This window comes from Dryobates pubescens, chromosome 12 (assembly GCF_014839835.1).
Source record: "Dryobates pubescens isolate bDryPub1 chromosome 12, bDryPub1.pri, whole genome shotgun sequence".
Classification (NCBI taxonomy): domain Eukaryota; kingdom Metazoa; phylum Chordata; class Aves; order Piciformes; family Picidae; genus Dryobates; species Dryobates pubescens.
In genome coordinates, this window is record NC_071623.1 from 18,522,955 (window position 1) to 18,537,166 (window position 14,212).

General features: G+C 40.8%; 1 protein-coding gene across 1 annotated transcript in view; it reads left to right on the plus strand.

The window, feature by feature from the left end:
* Nucleotides 1–242: 242 nt before the first annotated feature.
* DSCAM (DS cell adhesion molecule) overlaps nt 243–14,212 on the plus strand; it is a 459,734-nt gene continuing 445,764 nt past the window's right edge. The window contains exon 1 of the mRNA XM_054165785.1: nt 243–572. Within this exon, the coding sequence (XP_054021760.1) occupies nt 530–572 (43 nt within the window). The 5' untranslated portion in view covers nt 243–529. The remainder of the gene's footprint in view (nt 573–14,212) is intronic.

Genomic DNA, 14,212 nt, shown 5'->3' on the forward strand with positions numbered 1-14,212 from the left:
CCCTCCGCCACGCTGAGAGGCAGGGGAGGTTAGCAGAGGGATCAATGTGATCAGAGCTGCAGGAGAGGGAAGATGCGCTGGCCCGCCCGCTCGCCTGCCGCCGGGCCGGAGGGAGGTGTGTGAGGAGCCGGCTCGCCGCGGCTCGGAGCTGGCCACTGCCGGGGATGCTCGTGTGCTTGCGCCGGAGGATTTTGTCACCTGTGGCCCTGCCCCCGGCAACCTGCGGGCGCCTCCCTGAGCCAAGGACACACCTGGGCGCCGCGCACCCGCCTCCCGCCCCCGCCGCCGGCTGCCTCTTCCCCCGCCCGAGCGCCGGGCGGCGAGTGTCGGCGGAGCCGCGGGGCTGCAGGCGGGGCTGAGCGCTCGCTGGGCGGACGAGCGGCCCCGCAAGCTCCGAGCAGCCACCAGCCGAGGGAGGCGGCGGCGGCGGCGGCCGGACCTGGTGCGCGCTGCCTGGCAGCTCCGGCCCGGCCGTGGGCGCGGCGGGCGAGGGCGAGCCCGGAGCGGGGAGCGGGGGAGCGGCGGGGGCATGTGGATGTTGGCCGTCGCCTTGCTCCACAGCATCTCGCATGGTGAGCGCTCGGGGTCTCCGTTCCTTTCCTCTCCCCGGGAAGGGCAGCGGGTCGCGGTTGTGGCTTTTGTGCGGAGAGCGTCGCGCTGGCTGTTAGTCGTGAGGAGAAGGGCAAAGCTTGCTCTGTAACCGTTTAAACTCGCTTACCTAGCAAAGTGACAGCCCGTAACCCAGCCACCTTGCTGCATGCCTGCCTCGTTCACAGTAAGACGGTGCTTGTAGAGGCAGGGATAGAGGTGCTTTTTCTTCATTTCTTAGCTGGAAAAGTACAGAGAATTTTGCTAAGTGCCGCGTGAATCCGTCTGAGTACACAGGGATAATTTGAAGGGCTTTCATCCTAAGCGTTTGCTTTGACGTTTTGCTCCCGTCTACATTTTTTTTCCTCTTTATCACCCTGTGTTTTCATTTAACGGTTCTTTGAAAAATATATTTAAGAACTAATATTTTAAAATTAGTTCCTTTTTATCATTTCAATGAAAAGATACCTTTTTTTTTTTTCTTTTTCCCCCCGATCACCCACGTAAAAATATGCACAGATAAGCATTACATCATCTGAAAATTTTGAAGACTTTCAGTCAATTATAAAGTTAGGAAGGGGAAATTAGAGTGGAGATAGGTTAAGGGTAAGCCTGTTCTAATTTTTGTTTCCCTCTTCATACTGCCAACTCTGATTAACAAACATTAATTGTAATTTCCAGATATTTCTTTTTAAGAGTGGATGGGGGATATTTTCAAGCATTTAGCTATCTGTGACTGAAAACCATGTCATGTGAAAATATGTTCTAAATAGATAACTTCTATTAAGATATATCAACAATTCAGTTTTAAGGACAGAACATGAATTATGCTATATTCTGGGATTCTGACTGTTCTATTACATTGGTTCCTTCTCAGATTTGGGAATGTGGCGTTGCCTGTAATGCATTGCATCCTGACAGTGAAATCAAAAAGGTTTAATGCACAATTCTTGAAATTGATAAAGCAGGTGGAATAGGAAAATAGTTTTCATTTGAATTGAATGAACGTGAGAGAAGGACAGGGCAAAGTGTGAGATTTTCCTAGAAGATACAAATAATTCAACCTCTTGCAGAGAGCGAGGAATGAATGCTGGATGAGGGTGCCTTCACATCTTCTTAAGTATATGCTGGATGAGAAAATATATTGTCAGGCATGGCCAGACTAGTACAAATAGCCAGACAGACCATAAATTAGGAGATGAATCTTGAGTGAGTATTTAGGACTTTATTAAAATGTTTTTGTCTTCTGAGTGCCACAGAATGCAATATGATTGAAAACCCCAAACCATAAACTTTAAAAATTTGCACTTCTTGTAGCAGCAGAAGACAACTGCAACAAGTAATAATACTGAGAATTTATTTATTTACTTATTTATTTATTTTTGATAAGCAGCACTGTGCCTTTCTCTCTGTCCTCTTCAGCCAAATACCTTGGCAGGCGAGATTTACTGTTAGTAAGACAGACTGAATCAATCTGAAAGTATATGCTCTTACTGTCGCTGTTCATTTAAAACTAGATGTGCACAGGAAAGAACATTCCTCCTCTCCAGAAATCTTACAACATTTTTTCCTTGATGTATGAAGTCAGTCACAATTTCACTTTCAGTATCCACGTGCTTTTGGATCACAGTCAAATGTGCATTTATATCCCAAAGATTTTTCCAGTTTTAATAGTGTAACATGGAAATGATGGATGCAACTGTATAGATTCTATACGGCCGTACAACATCTTTACACTCAGGAAAGTAGCTTACTAAAATAAAATAGTTCTGGTGTATGGTAATATTGTAAGATGGAAGCACTGTGGAAATAGGTAGTGGATGGGTTCAGTGATTCTTTGCAACTTAAGAAGTGTGCTTGGTTTGGGTATCATACTTGGAGTCAAAATGCATATGCATTTAGGATATTTTTAAAGGATTTTTGGGTTTGCTTTGTTTGTTGGATAAGTGGCACCTATCTTCATGTTAAGCCTGAGTAACTTGGTTATATTTATTAGTAACCCTTATTTGGACTCTCATATCCAAGTTAAGAGTCAGAGAATAGTATTTTTAAAGGACTTTAGTTTTGATGCAATGTTGTATCAGATATGTATCTCTGAAGAAAATAGCTGCCTATATAAATAGATTCTCTCTCTACCTATATCTGAACTCCATTATATGAGAGGCAGTATTCTTTTATGACTATATCTGGGGAGTAGGGGGGGACAAGCTATTGAAGGTTGCTTGGCTTCTGCCATTGCCTTTTCTGAACGCCTTAAGGAACCATCCTACATTTGCTTAAAATACAAGCACATTATGAGTGGTTTTCAATTATGTGTTGTATCTAATTTTAACTTTAAAATGTATGAGATCATTCTTGTTTATATTCTTTTGTTGTTGCTGGTTTGGGGGGCATTTTTTTTCTCTTTTTGTTTCTTTTTGAGGTAAGAAATAGCTTAAAAAGTAAACCTACGCATTATGGGTTTAAACCTGTAGATTTCATCTTGGGCTAAATTTCCCTGGAAGGTTAACAGAAACAATCTGAATAACAACAGCAAGGTCGGCCTCCATATTTCCCTACACTCACTCAGCACAAACACATTTTGTCAAATTAGATATAAGCACTGTCTCTGGATAGGGTTTATGTTTGTGAAATAGCTTCCTTCTGGGGACAATAAAATACTAAGATGCTGTTACATCCAATTAACATTTCTGAAGCCTGAAACAAAACCTTCCCAAATACCTGGTTGAAGTGTTTAGATTTTGTGAGGGTTTTAAACTCTCATTGCTCTGAGTTTCTTAAAAATACAGGTACCTATTAACCATAAATGCATTGCAGCCTTAGTAAGTGTGTGGGATGATAGAGACATCAATGGGAGCTATGCAGCTAAATTCATCACTTTCAAAGCCTGAATCATGCAGTTTACAATCCTGAGCAATACTTTGAGTTGCCTTGAGGGCCACTACATCCATACTAGCTTCCGTGTTGCTGTACCTATGTATTCCGGAAGCAAGCTACCTTAGCCTCATTGTAACTAGTCAGGGGGCATTTCACTAGCTGCAGAAAGAGCAGGAGGGAGAAGGTAGGGGAGGCTGTAAGGGTAGAATGGCCTCCTTCAATATGCTGGCTCTTTATTGTAGCTACTGTGGTATAGTTAGCTCAGAATTATGATGCTGTTTTCAGAAATGAGTATCTTTCAGTATAATTTAGTCTCTGATGCAGGTATGCTGAACCCATTTGCAGCCTTCTCTCTGGCTGTGTTTCTTATATGCCTGCTGTCCATAGATGTTCTGCTGAAATCAATGGAGGACTGTGAGGCACCTAGTCCAGCACAGACAACACTAAAAATAAATTTCCATTAAAATTATTTCTTGTTTGAAGCCTTTTCCTGCCCTATATCTATCAATATGAGTTTTAGCAGCATATTAGAAGACTGAGAAGGAGCACACTGAACTGAGATCAGAGGTTAGGCTGGAAATTGACTAGTGAAAGTGACAGTGGTACTAACAACACTCTCCAAAGAAAATGGTGACTCTCAGTGCTGGGGATAAAACATTGAAGGAAAAGAGCAGTGTTCATTGCAGAAACATATTGTGATATGCTTATAACTTATGTGGAATTATGTAATCAAATCCTTACCTTAGAAAGTTGAATGCATGTACAGAAAGCATTTAGCTTGGTGTATGCTTGTGGTTGGCACAGTAGAGCTGATAGTGTTTTTAATCTGATGTTACTCAGTCTGAATGGCTATTAATTAATCACCAAATGCCAAAAAGAGGGAAAACTCATAGCTAGGCAGTCAGAGCACATTAGAAATATCTGGTTTTGTGCCGAAAGAGATGTTTTCCCTCAGCTCAGGGTTCACTGATCCCCAGGCTTTGTCACTCGTTTTGGTGTTTTTCTCACTCTGAGGTGGGCAGCGTGCGGTGTCGTGCAGTGCTGCCTGTGCCGTGGTGGGATGCCAGTGCCACACAACACTAGTGGGCAGCAAACTGCACAGGTCTAGCAGTGTTTCTGAAAGCCCTGGAAGCAGACCATGCCTGAAGAAGGCATTTTAATTTTTTTGGTCAGTGTGTGTTTTGCTGTCAGTGGTCACTAAGCTTTTCAACTGGTGCATGCTGTGTCTTCTTTCCATAGGGTTGAGTAGCAGATGTATGTGACAATAGAGGTATTTTTGGTAGTAAGACTGATTTCAATGAATGGTGAAAACAAACCCACTGACCCCTGTTAAGCAGCTTGCATATGGAAGAGTTTAGAAGTTGGTTTTTATTTTGTTTGCTCTTGGACAAGATTTTGTCATGTAATGTATCAATAAATTGTTGTGGACTTTGAGTAGCTCATCCAGAAAGTTCCTCCTGCTCATGATCTGTGCAAAGTTCTAGTTACAGAAGCAGCTGGGCTCAGGTTGGACCTCAATTTTTTTGTATTTTTACCTGAATAAGTGTCCCAAATATATTGCTCTCTCAGGTGCAGGGGTTGTTTGGAATGGGGAAATAATCTCCTTTACCTATGTGACAAACACTGAAGTGAGAAACAAAGGAAAAAGCAAGTAACAAGACATTTTGGGGCAGGGGCAGGGTGTGCTGGGGTAGTGGATTGAGAAGCAAAATAGATGGACCTCTTTTCCCTGAATGTTGATTCTAGTTAACAATTTCAGATACGTGTACAATCAAGGCCTGTTGAAACATACCACTTGTTTACCTTCTTATTTTAATTCGTGCATGCCATTTATCAACCTCAATCTAGGATGCTTTCAGCTTTCCAGTGGGAAAGAGACTAATTCCAGCTTTCACTTCAAATGCTGGAGAAGGCAGATAAAACATTATATTCAGCATAATTATTCTAAAGTACAAGTATTATTATTAATTATTATTTTAATGTTACTACTTTTCATTGAATCTAAAGCTACTAAGAAAAATCCATGTAAGCAATAAGGGTCTGTAGATCAGAAAACTTAATTATTTCAAGATGAATGTGTAGGTGTATGCAGTTAAATTACTTGTTTTACAATATAGTTTCAGATACTTCCTTTTCCTTTAACCTGTTATGAAATCAGTGAAGTTAAGATTTCCATTTATGTTATTTTCAAAAGAAACTCTATATTCTGTCTTTGCCTCCCTGCATCTTAAAAGCATTTCATCAAACAATTGGTATTTTCAAAACTAAAATAGCATAAAATGGGAAGTATTTCACAGCACAATATTTTGGAGCCCTGAAGAGAACCTCTTTAAGAACAAGCCCCAGATTCCTCAGATACTTGTTAGCACTGGGGGCTTTTCTTGCTATTGCTTTTATTTTATTTCTGCCATTCCTTAAGAAAAAATAAAATAATGTTATTGCCTCATAAGTATTTTTTTTCCATTAGAGCATTGGATTGCTGATCAGAAAGAGAGAAATAACAGTATATCAGTATAAATCTTTCATTGTGAAATGGACAACACACGGTACGATACATACTGAGGAAAGACAGAACGGCAAATGGATGGACAGACAAGATGACAGAGATTAACCAGTCTTCTCAGCATCCCTGTTTAAGCTATTTTTACTTAGAAGGCAGGGAGAAAGATTTAAGAGTGAGCCAGCAATCCTATTTATAGAAAGCCATTTTTAAATGCAAAGGCTTTGAGAAAGAGAGTCACCTCCATACTAAACACCAGCCTCCCTGGAGCTTCCTAGTAATTGAGGGAGAGAACAGCCCGGTGACCCAAGCTGAATCACTGATGTGCCTCTGCTGAAGCTTCCAGAAGGACAGACCCTGCACAAGTGCAAGAAATGGGTCATGACACCTGAAAACAGCACCCTGCTGTGTGTTGGTGTGGCAGATACAAAGGCACAAACAAGGACCATCTGAGAAATTAATGTTCAGAGTCTCTATGTGCAAGCCATAGTGTGAGCTGAAGACCAGTCCGCCTCTTGTGGCTCTTAATTTAGTATGTCAGAGATACTGCTACTTCTGAGATTTCTTTTTTAATATATACATCACACATACATATATATGTAAGTCTACATAGCTTGTAATTGCTTAAAAGCTACTGTGTCCAGAATATCTAGCACTTGCATTGCTGTCCAAGTATACTGATGCTGTTTTCTTCCAATTAATTGCATGGTAATCCCCATGCAGAAGATTTATGGCTTAGAGAGTTATGCTTTTATTAGGCTAAAAATTATTCTTAGTATCTTTCTGTTACCTAAAGTAGTTTTTTGAGTAAATTTTGAGGAGCTTTTCAATTTTTTAAGCATACCAGAAACATGATTCTTGAAAGGACCATGGAACTTTCAGTACAAGTGGAATATGATTATGTGGCACTGTAGCTATGACTAGTTGCCTATCTATATAATCTACTCTTAGTGACTCTATAGATAAGACTGTAGAATTGCTCTGTCTGTGTAAGAATCTGCTGGCATGAAATCATCTTGTGGTTTTCCAAAAGAGTAGCTTATGGAAAGTCTTCAGGCTAAGGATGTGTGTTGCAGCATTTTAGAACAGCAGCCTTCTGTGGCCCCAGTTTATAGATGTCACAGAATTCAGGGACTTGAAATGTTTGTTTTTAGAAGGACCTCCATGGTAATATGTTGTTGTTCAGTAGAGTTTCTTAGACATTTTAGTAGTTAGTATGGAGTTCAAATACCAACTGTAACTCTTGGACATGGCTCTTGTAAGAGGTGATAGAGAAGGCAAGATGGCATGCTGAAATGTGCAGTTTGGGAGGATTCCATATGTTGTTCTTAAGGTTTGTACTGGTCTGCACAAATTGCCAAAATGCTACTAAGTTGCTTTTCCACTGACTGGAAAGATGATTCATAAAATGAGAACTCTGGCTTTTGCTAAATTCTCATGTGGATATTTTTTTCCCCTATCAGAAATCACTGTTTGTTGGTTGGTTTTTGTTTGTGTGTTTGCTTTTGTTTCACAAGTCTTTGGGTTTTTCTGTGGGAATGTTATTTGGAATTTTAGCCCAGGCTTTGGAAAGTACTATGAATGCATAAGGTTAGTATTTTGAAAACTAAAACATGAGCATGCAACATGCTGTTAGACCTCATCTGGCTTGAGCTGAGGACAGAGGAAGTCCTTGGCGAAGTTCTTTTTGTTATGAAAAAGCAGATTCTGATGTCCCTGGAATGGGATCTTGCTAGAAAAGATGTCATTCAAGCTTTAAGGGGATCTCAGTTTAAGCAGAAAAGGCTTCCTGTGTTTCACTAACCAGAAGGTCCTGCAGGCACTGCACACTGTTCAGCAGAGTCTTTTCCTCCTATTAGGTGCCTTTACTGTTACTCAGTTTAAAAGCCAGTTCATGTCCTATTTCTAGACCGCTGGACCATGGTTTGGGTTGCAAATATATTCACAATGTTATGATATGAAGGAAGTAATTTCAGAGACTGTCACTAAAGTACAAATTCCCTAGATACATCTGTAGACATTTAATGTAGAGGGGTTTTGGCATAATAAAGTGATCCCTGAATGTCTAGAGCAGTGATTTGCATTATACTAGTCCATGCTTTTCTCTATACGGATTTGGGAAGTTTTCCTTTGTATCTTCCTAGTTTTGTTGTGTGATCTGAAGGTTTCTTTTCTACTGTGACACCTTATCCACAGTCTTCTTGTGCAGGGGTTCTAGAAATCAGATTTTTACCATTGCAAGGGAAAAGAGGAGAATCACAGAGAGTAAGGTTCACCTCACCATGGGACTTGAGTGATGGATGATACTTGCCATGTTTTTTGTCACGTAATCTACAGCTGTAGCTCTTTGTTTCCAGATTTTTGTAAATATATATATATATGTATATGTACAAAATGGATGCTTGGGAGAAAGGGAAGGAAGGGGGTATGAAAAGGATTTTTAGTGAGGAAGGTGAAGGAGGAAAAAGGGTGAGCTTGGGAGTACATGGGTATCCAGGCAGCACTGCAAGAGGAAGGGCATTCAAAGAACATGAACAGCAGGAGGCAGTCTCTGAAGGCTAAACCTGAGCTGATCCGCTTATGGTGGAATGCCTTGAAGTTTCATCTTCAGTATGCAGCAGAGAAAGCAAGGTTGAAGCTGTTCCCTTGTGAGCAGGAGCTGTGGGTGGGCGGTGGTCAATATGTGGCTTTGGAACTCCCCAGTCCTGTTCCCTGTGACTCCATCTTGGCTGTTGGTCTGTGCCAGGGAGGAAGCTGGTGCTCTGCGTGGATCTTCTTGTACCTAGCAAGGGGAAGCTCAAACTCCCAACTGCCCTTGTCCTTCACTTGCCCATATTCAGATTTTTTTTTCACTTCTGCTCATGCTATTTCATCTGTGATACAGGCCTTACTTGAGGCTTACAGCTCCTCCTTTCTCCACCTTATTTCTTCAGTTATTTTTATTGGTAGTAAAAGCATTTCTCCTGTCCCTATAAGATTATCCCCTGAGGCAACCAATGGATTTGAGGGTGTGAGGGGGATCATGGGCGGAAAGCAATCCTACGAACGTCACTGCAGCTGTAGGGCAGGATGTGCGAGTCTGTTGCTTGAAAAGAAGGAAAGATCTGAGCTCCTTTATTGGGCAGGAGGGAGATAATTAATCCTTGGAAAAAGAGGCTGAGCTGTCATGCTTTCAGAGAAGCACTGGCAGTCATGATTTGCTGTTCAGCTGTTGGGAGCTTAAACTGTCAGGTTTGGTGCAACGGGGTCTACTCAGCGCATGTGCCTGAACACCCAGGCTTGCCCTGGGGCCCTCTCTGGGTGTGGTCTCCTGTTGCCAATGTATCAGGTTGCTGCCCCACCAGAGACCAGCTCTTTGTCTAGACAACAAATTGTAGAGCTGCTTGCTTTGCAAATTCTGAGCAAGACTATAGCTATGGTGGGACCAGAGTGTGGAGTATGGAATCTGGAGCATTTAATATTTTATTTTTTTTACCTGCAGAAGAAAGCAAGCTTTTTTTTTTTTTTTTTTAAATTTTATTTTCTGGTCTGAACTCTTCCTCCTCTGCCTCTTCACCCCCCCTTTTTTCCCCTTCTTTTTTATTTCTTTTTTTCCCCCCTTTAGCTAGTGTGTTCATGCTTGAGAAGGATCAGTACAGCTTCAGAGAGATGTGACTGTCCTGTTAAAGCGCTACATGCACTCAAGCTGTGTTTGTTTCACTAGTGACAGAGTTAGAGTTTGTTTGAATGTCTTAACTGGTGACATGCATGAAGGCAATGCAAAGAAAAGGAAATGCTTGTCTGAAGACACTGTAGCAGTTCAGTGAATATTTATTATGCTCAAAAGTTAGTCCTTAGTGGATATAAGACGTTGCAGTATTCCTACCACATCCCAAAAGGCATTTCTATACAAGAGAAGCATACTGATTTTTAGTAATTACAAAAGGAGCTAATGAGTTTTTAAAAACATTTTCCACAGTTAAATCAGTCTGATGCTTAATTTCACGAAGTTCTAAGGGCTTTTTGGATCAGTACATTGAGGTTTTCTCTTGGGCCTCTTCAAATGTAACAGCTTTGTTTGCCTGCTATGTAGCTAGGAGACTTCTATTTAAAATAAATAGCACATACTAAATAGCAAGTGGAAAATGAAGGCACTATGACAGGGCATAGCGCTGGTACTCTTACGAAGTTGGAGAGTGGAAGACATGGGGACCTGCACTCCTGATACCAGCTGCAGATGCTGCCCTCTCAGAGTGCAAGAATAGAAGAGAGTTTTAGGGATAGCTTTGGGGAAATGGCATTTGTGTTGTGTTCCAGCCTGTCTCTGAGTACAGTCTCAAGCAGCCTTTCCAGCTCTATGTTGCTCCCCTCTCATTTTGCCATATTGCAGTTTTTGTGAGGTGATGAAAAGTCTTCTGATTTAGATGTTCCGTTCTTTGCTTGGAAAGAAACAAGCAGGAAGATAAAGCTAGATATTTCAAACCAGCAATGTATTTTTTTTAAACTATAATTTTTAAACTTTTAAAGGAAATTACTTTTTAATTAAGTGGACTCCATGTACATCATCTCTCTCTTTGATCTAGGAATACACGTAGTATGATAATTCTACTTTTATGCCAGAAACTAATTTATTGCATTTTATTAGCTCATCTGTCAGTCACTTTTCTTATGAACTAAAGCATGACTATGCTTTAAAGTGATATACAGCTCTTTGTTGCTCAGGTGTTTTCTGGAATTGTCACCTGCACTGGTGGGTTACATGCTGTGCTTGTGTGAGTTTCCAGACTGTGCATACTCATTGTACATAGCAGAGTGCCTGGTGTAGAGGAAACCTGTGGTAAACTGGCCCGATGATGTAACTGGTTGCCTTGTTTTATTAATGTACAGTCATTGTGAGAAGCCAAAAGGATTATTAGTAATAGCTCTGTAAGAGGGATATAATCAATTTAAATTAGCTCACGGTTGAGCCTGTATGATCTGGTGTCTTTAAAATGTAGGTAAGCAGCTCATCATTTTGCTTCCTTACATAATATTATAGGAAACCTTCCAAGTCCAATCTTATCTATAAATGTTATAGCTCATTGCATTTAATTATTTTTTTTTTTAGTGTCCAGAAGTATTATCCATTTGAATTAAGAATAATTCAATTACATTATGTTGTGTAAAAGTTCAAACAAAAGACACCCCCTAAGATCCTTTGCCCCCTAACACTCTGTCTCTTTCCTTCCTCCTTCCCATATATTCTTCCAGGCCTCCTTCTCTCTGTACATCTCTTCCTTCCCATTCTCTAGGCACAAGTGTCATTTTATTGAATGGGTAAATATCAGGAGTGATTTTTCTGGTCTTAGTTTTCTGCTTTTGATAAGTGTCATGATTTTAAAAAGAAAACTAGACAACATTATGTAGAAAATGTTCCTTAATATCTCTTGCTTTCCTATTCTCCCCTGCCCTGAGCCAAAATACCATTTATTTCAAATGCAGTTTGGAAAAGGATGCTAATATTTTGCTCTGTCCTTGAAGGTCATCTAAGTGATCTATACTTACACATTCAGGTGGGGAAACTCCCTGGGAAATAGTAAGGTATGATTATAAAGGAAACACTGTGGGCTAAAATGTGTGCTCATGCTCAAGGCTTCATATGGCAAACCAGAGCGGTATAGTGGTCCTCTGCTTTTACAGTGCTTCCTTAAATATGAATAGACTGTAGTGTGCAGACTGAGCTTCAACATCTTCCATGCTGGAGAACTGTATGTGATCTAAGACTGGGATATTTAAATTGCTTCTTAGGCACTACAATCATCAATCTCTGTTGTGTTTTATTACGGGGTGGGGGGGTGTGGGAAATATCTGTGCATGATCTTGTGTCATTAAAATGTGCTGCGTGCTCAAGGTGTTTCTTCGTCTGTTCCTCTAGCAGCTTTTCCCCTCAAGTGATTATGCTAATTAGTGTTTGATCAGATGATTAAATTATAATTCGATTAATCCTATGTGCTAAACGCTCTGAATGCATTTCCATCGCCTGAATGCCTTGTGCTTAAGCGTTGCTGTTTGCGGCTTGATACAAGGCTCTTGCCTTTTCCTGTACTTAATGGATTTTCTGTATTAAAACCACTACAGCTCCTTTTGACATTGGGAAATGGAAGAAATGGCTTTTTGCTTTCCTGCAGAACCAGAAATATATAGATTCCCCCAGATGATCTGACTGTTCATAGGGTTTATTAGATAACAGTGGAAAAAAAGGGCTCAAGCTTTTTTTTCCTGTTAACGCACACCTCATGTCCCATTCACAATCTACCAAGGCAAAGTCCTTTATCTCTTTCCATTTTGAATGGTATTTCCCCCAAATAATTCTTCTCTTTTCAATGCTGAAATATATTTTCAGCCAGAAGGCTCTCTTTGCAAGAACAAATTGTTCTGTGTGAGAGAGGAAGAAAGAGAGAGAAGGTTGTTTTACCTCCTGCTACCTGCTTTTTCCTCTCTTTTGATCCAGGTTTATTTTTGCATGTCATCTGTAGGAGATAATCTCCAGCATAGGTGTAGACTGGAGAATGCACTGAATTCATAACCTGGGTGCCACAGAGAGATTAATGGGTAGCCACAGCATTGCTTGCTCTGTTTGGAGTCCTGTATTTTTTAGGTTATCTTATTTCACATGGCTGCAGGTTCTACATATTGAAGAAAAACAACCACAAAAATCTCCATCTTTAAAGAGGACATACTTTGGCTTTGATTATTAAATATGAATGGGTGCTACAAACCTAGATGTGTAACTGACTTCTGCATTTTTGTGGAGATAGGATGGCATCTCTGAACACAAGTGGCGGCTTCTGGCAGAGACTATTTGATAGTAATGAGGGAACTGAGTTCAGAGAGAGCATGCTAAATTTAAATAATTTGGTTTGTTTCCATTCTACTGTACAAAACCCCCCAATATTCTCATCATGGAGCAATCTTCCTCCTTGTCCCTCTCTCTCCTCCTGAATTTATCTCAGGGGAAGTGTGAGACAGATTGAACACAGGATTGCCAAGACCTGTGGGATTTTGCCTTGCTGTACCCCAGGTGTGGGAAGGTAGAGCAAGGGAAAAGGAATGCAAAGGATGTTTTCTCTCTGCCTCTCTTTGTTTACCTTAAAATATGTCAGATGTTCATAGAGCTCCTATAACATCTTATTTCACTCCTTTCAGACTGTCTAGGAAACAATTTTACCTGTGAGGTAACTGGCATGTTACAATCTATTACCAGCTATAAAACAACATGGGGTAAATGAGTCTCCATAATTAAGGTCACAGGGGCCAAATGCACCTTCTTGCTGTTGGTCTCTAAAGTGCACTTGTGTAACAGTGACTGAATACTGAGATCTCATCAGGCTTATAGTTTAAGAAAATCTATGCCTTGTCAATGAATTCAGACTCATCCTTTGCCAGGGAGCTTACCCAGTAAGCAGGACTGCTCACATGAATCACTCTGCTGCCCCAGTTATGTGGGGTAGAAACCTCCATCTGGAAAGCAGTGTTGACTAGCTGGAGGCAGTTAATGCCTTCAACTGATTCAGATAAATAGATCTGGAAGTAGGCTTGTGTCAACATCCCCATTTGGAACTGAAAGAATTAGGCTAAGCTGAATTAAGGCTCTAATTCTAAATGAAAGTGCTAGCTTAGGATGCTGCTTAGCTCATTCTTTTTAAAAGTTTAATTTCAGATTCATTTCCTGAGTATCCCCACGTGGATGGGTCCTCAGACTCTGCCTAGCCTTGGGTAAGCTACTTAAGCTTGTGACCTGAGGGTGATACTGCAAAACAAACTAAAATGTGTGTGGGAAGTGCATTAGATACTCTCTGTGAACTAATTGTATGCCTGCTCTTTTTCTTTATGGCAAATGCCCTCTGTGGTCTTCCGTAGCAGACAGAGGTCAGCTTTGTAAAGGTGATCCTGGAGTAGGGAAAGGATATCCAGGTAAGAAACTAGCAAAATGACTGTGGAGGATGTTGTACTCCAAACTTTCCCCATTTAAGTCTTTAACTGGCTTCTCTCTCTGTGTAATGGGGAAAATTTGTGTGCCCACTTTGAAAGGTCTCATTTGGATGAATAAAGTATTCTTAAAGCTTCAGACTTGTAGTAGACTTCATACTCTGAAACATGGATACCCTTTTGAAAATGCCATCTTTGTGTTACTGAGTAGTCCTTGCTCTTTTCCTAGTAAGTACACATGCTAATAATCTAGCAGTAGAGGTCAGTACTGATTTGCATTGGAGAAGCAAATCTAAGATA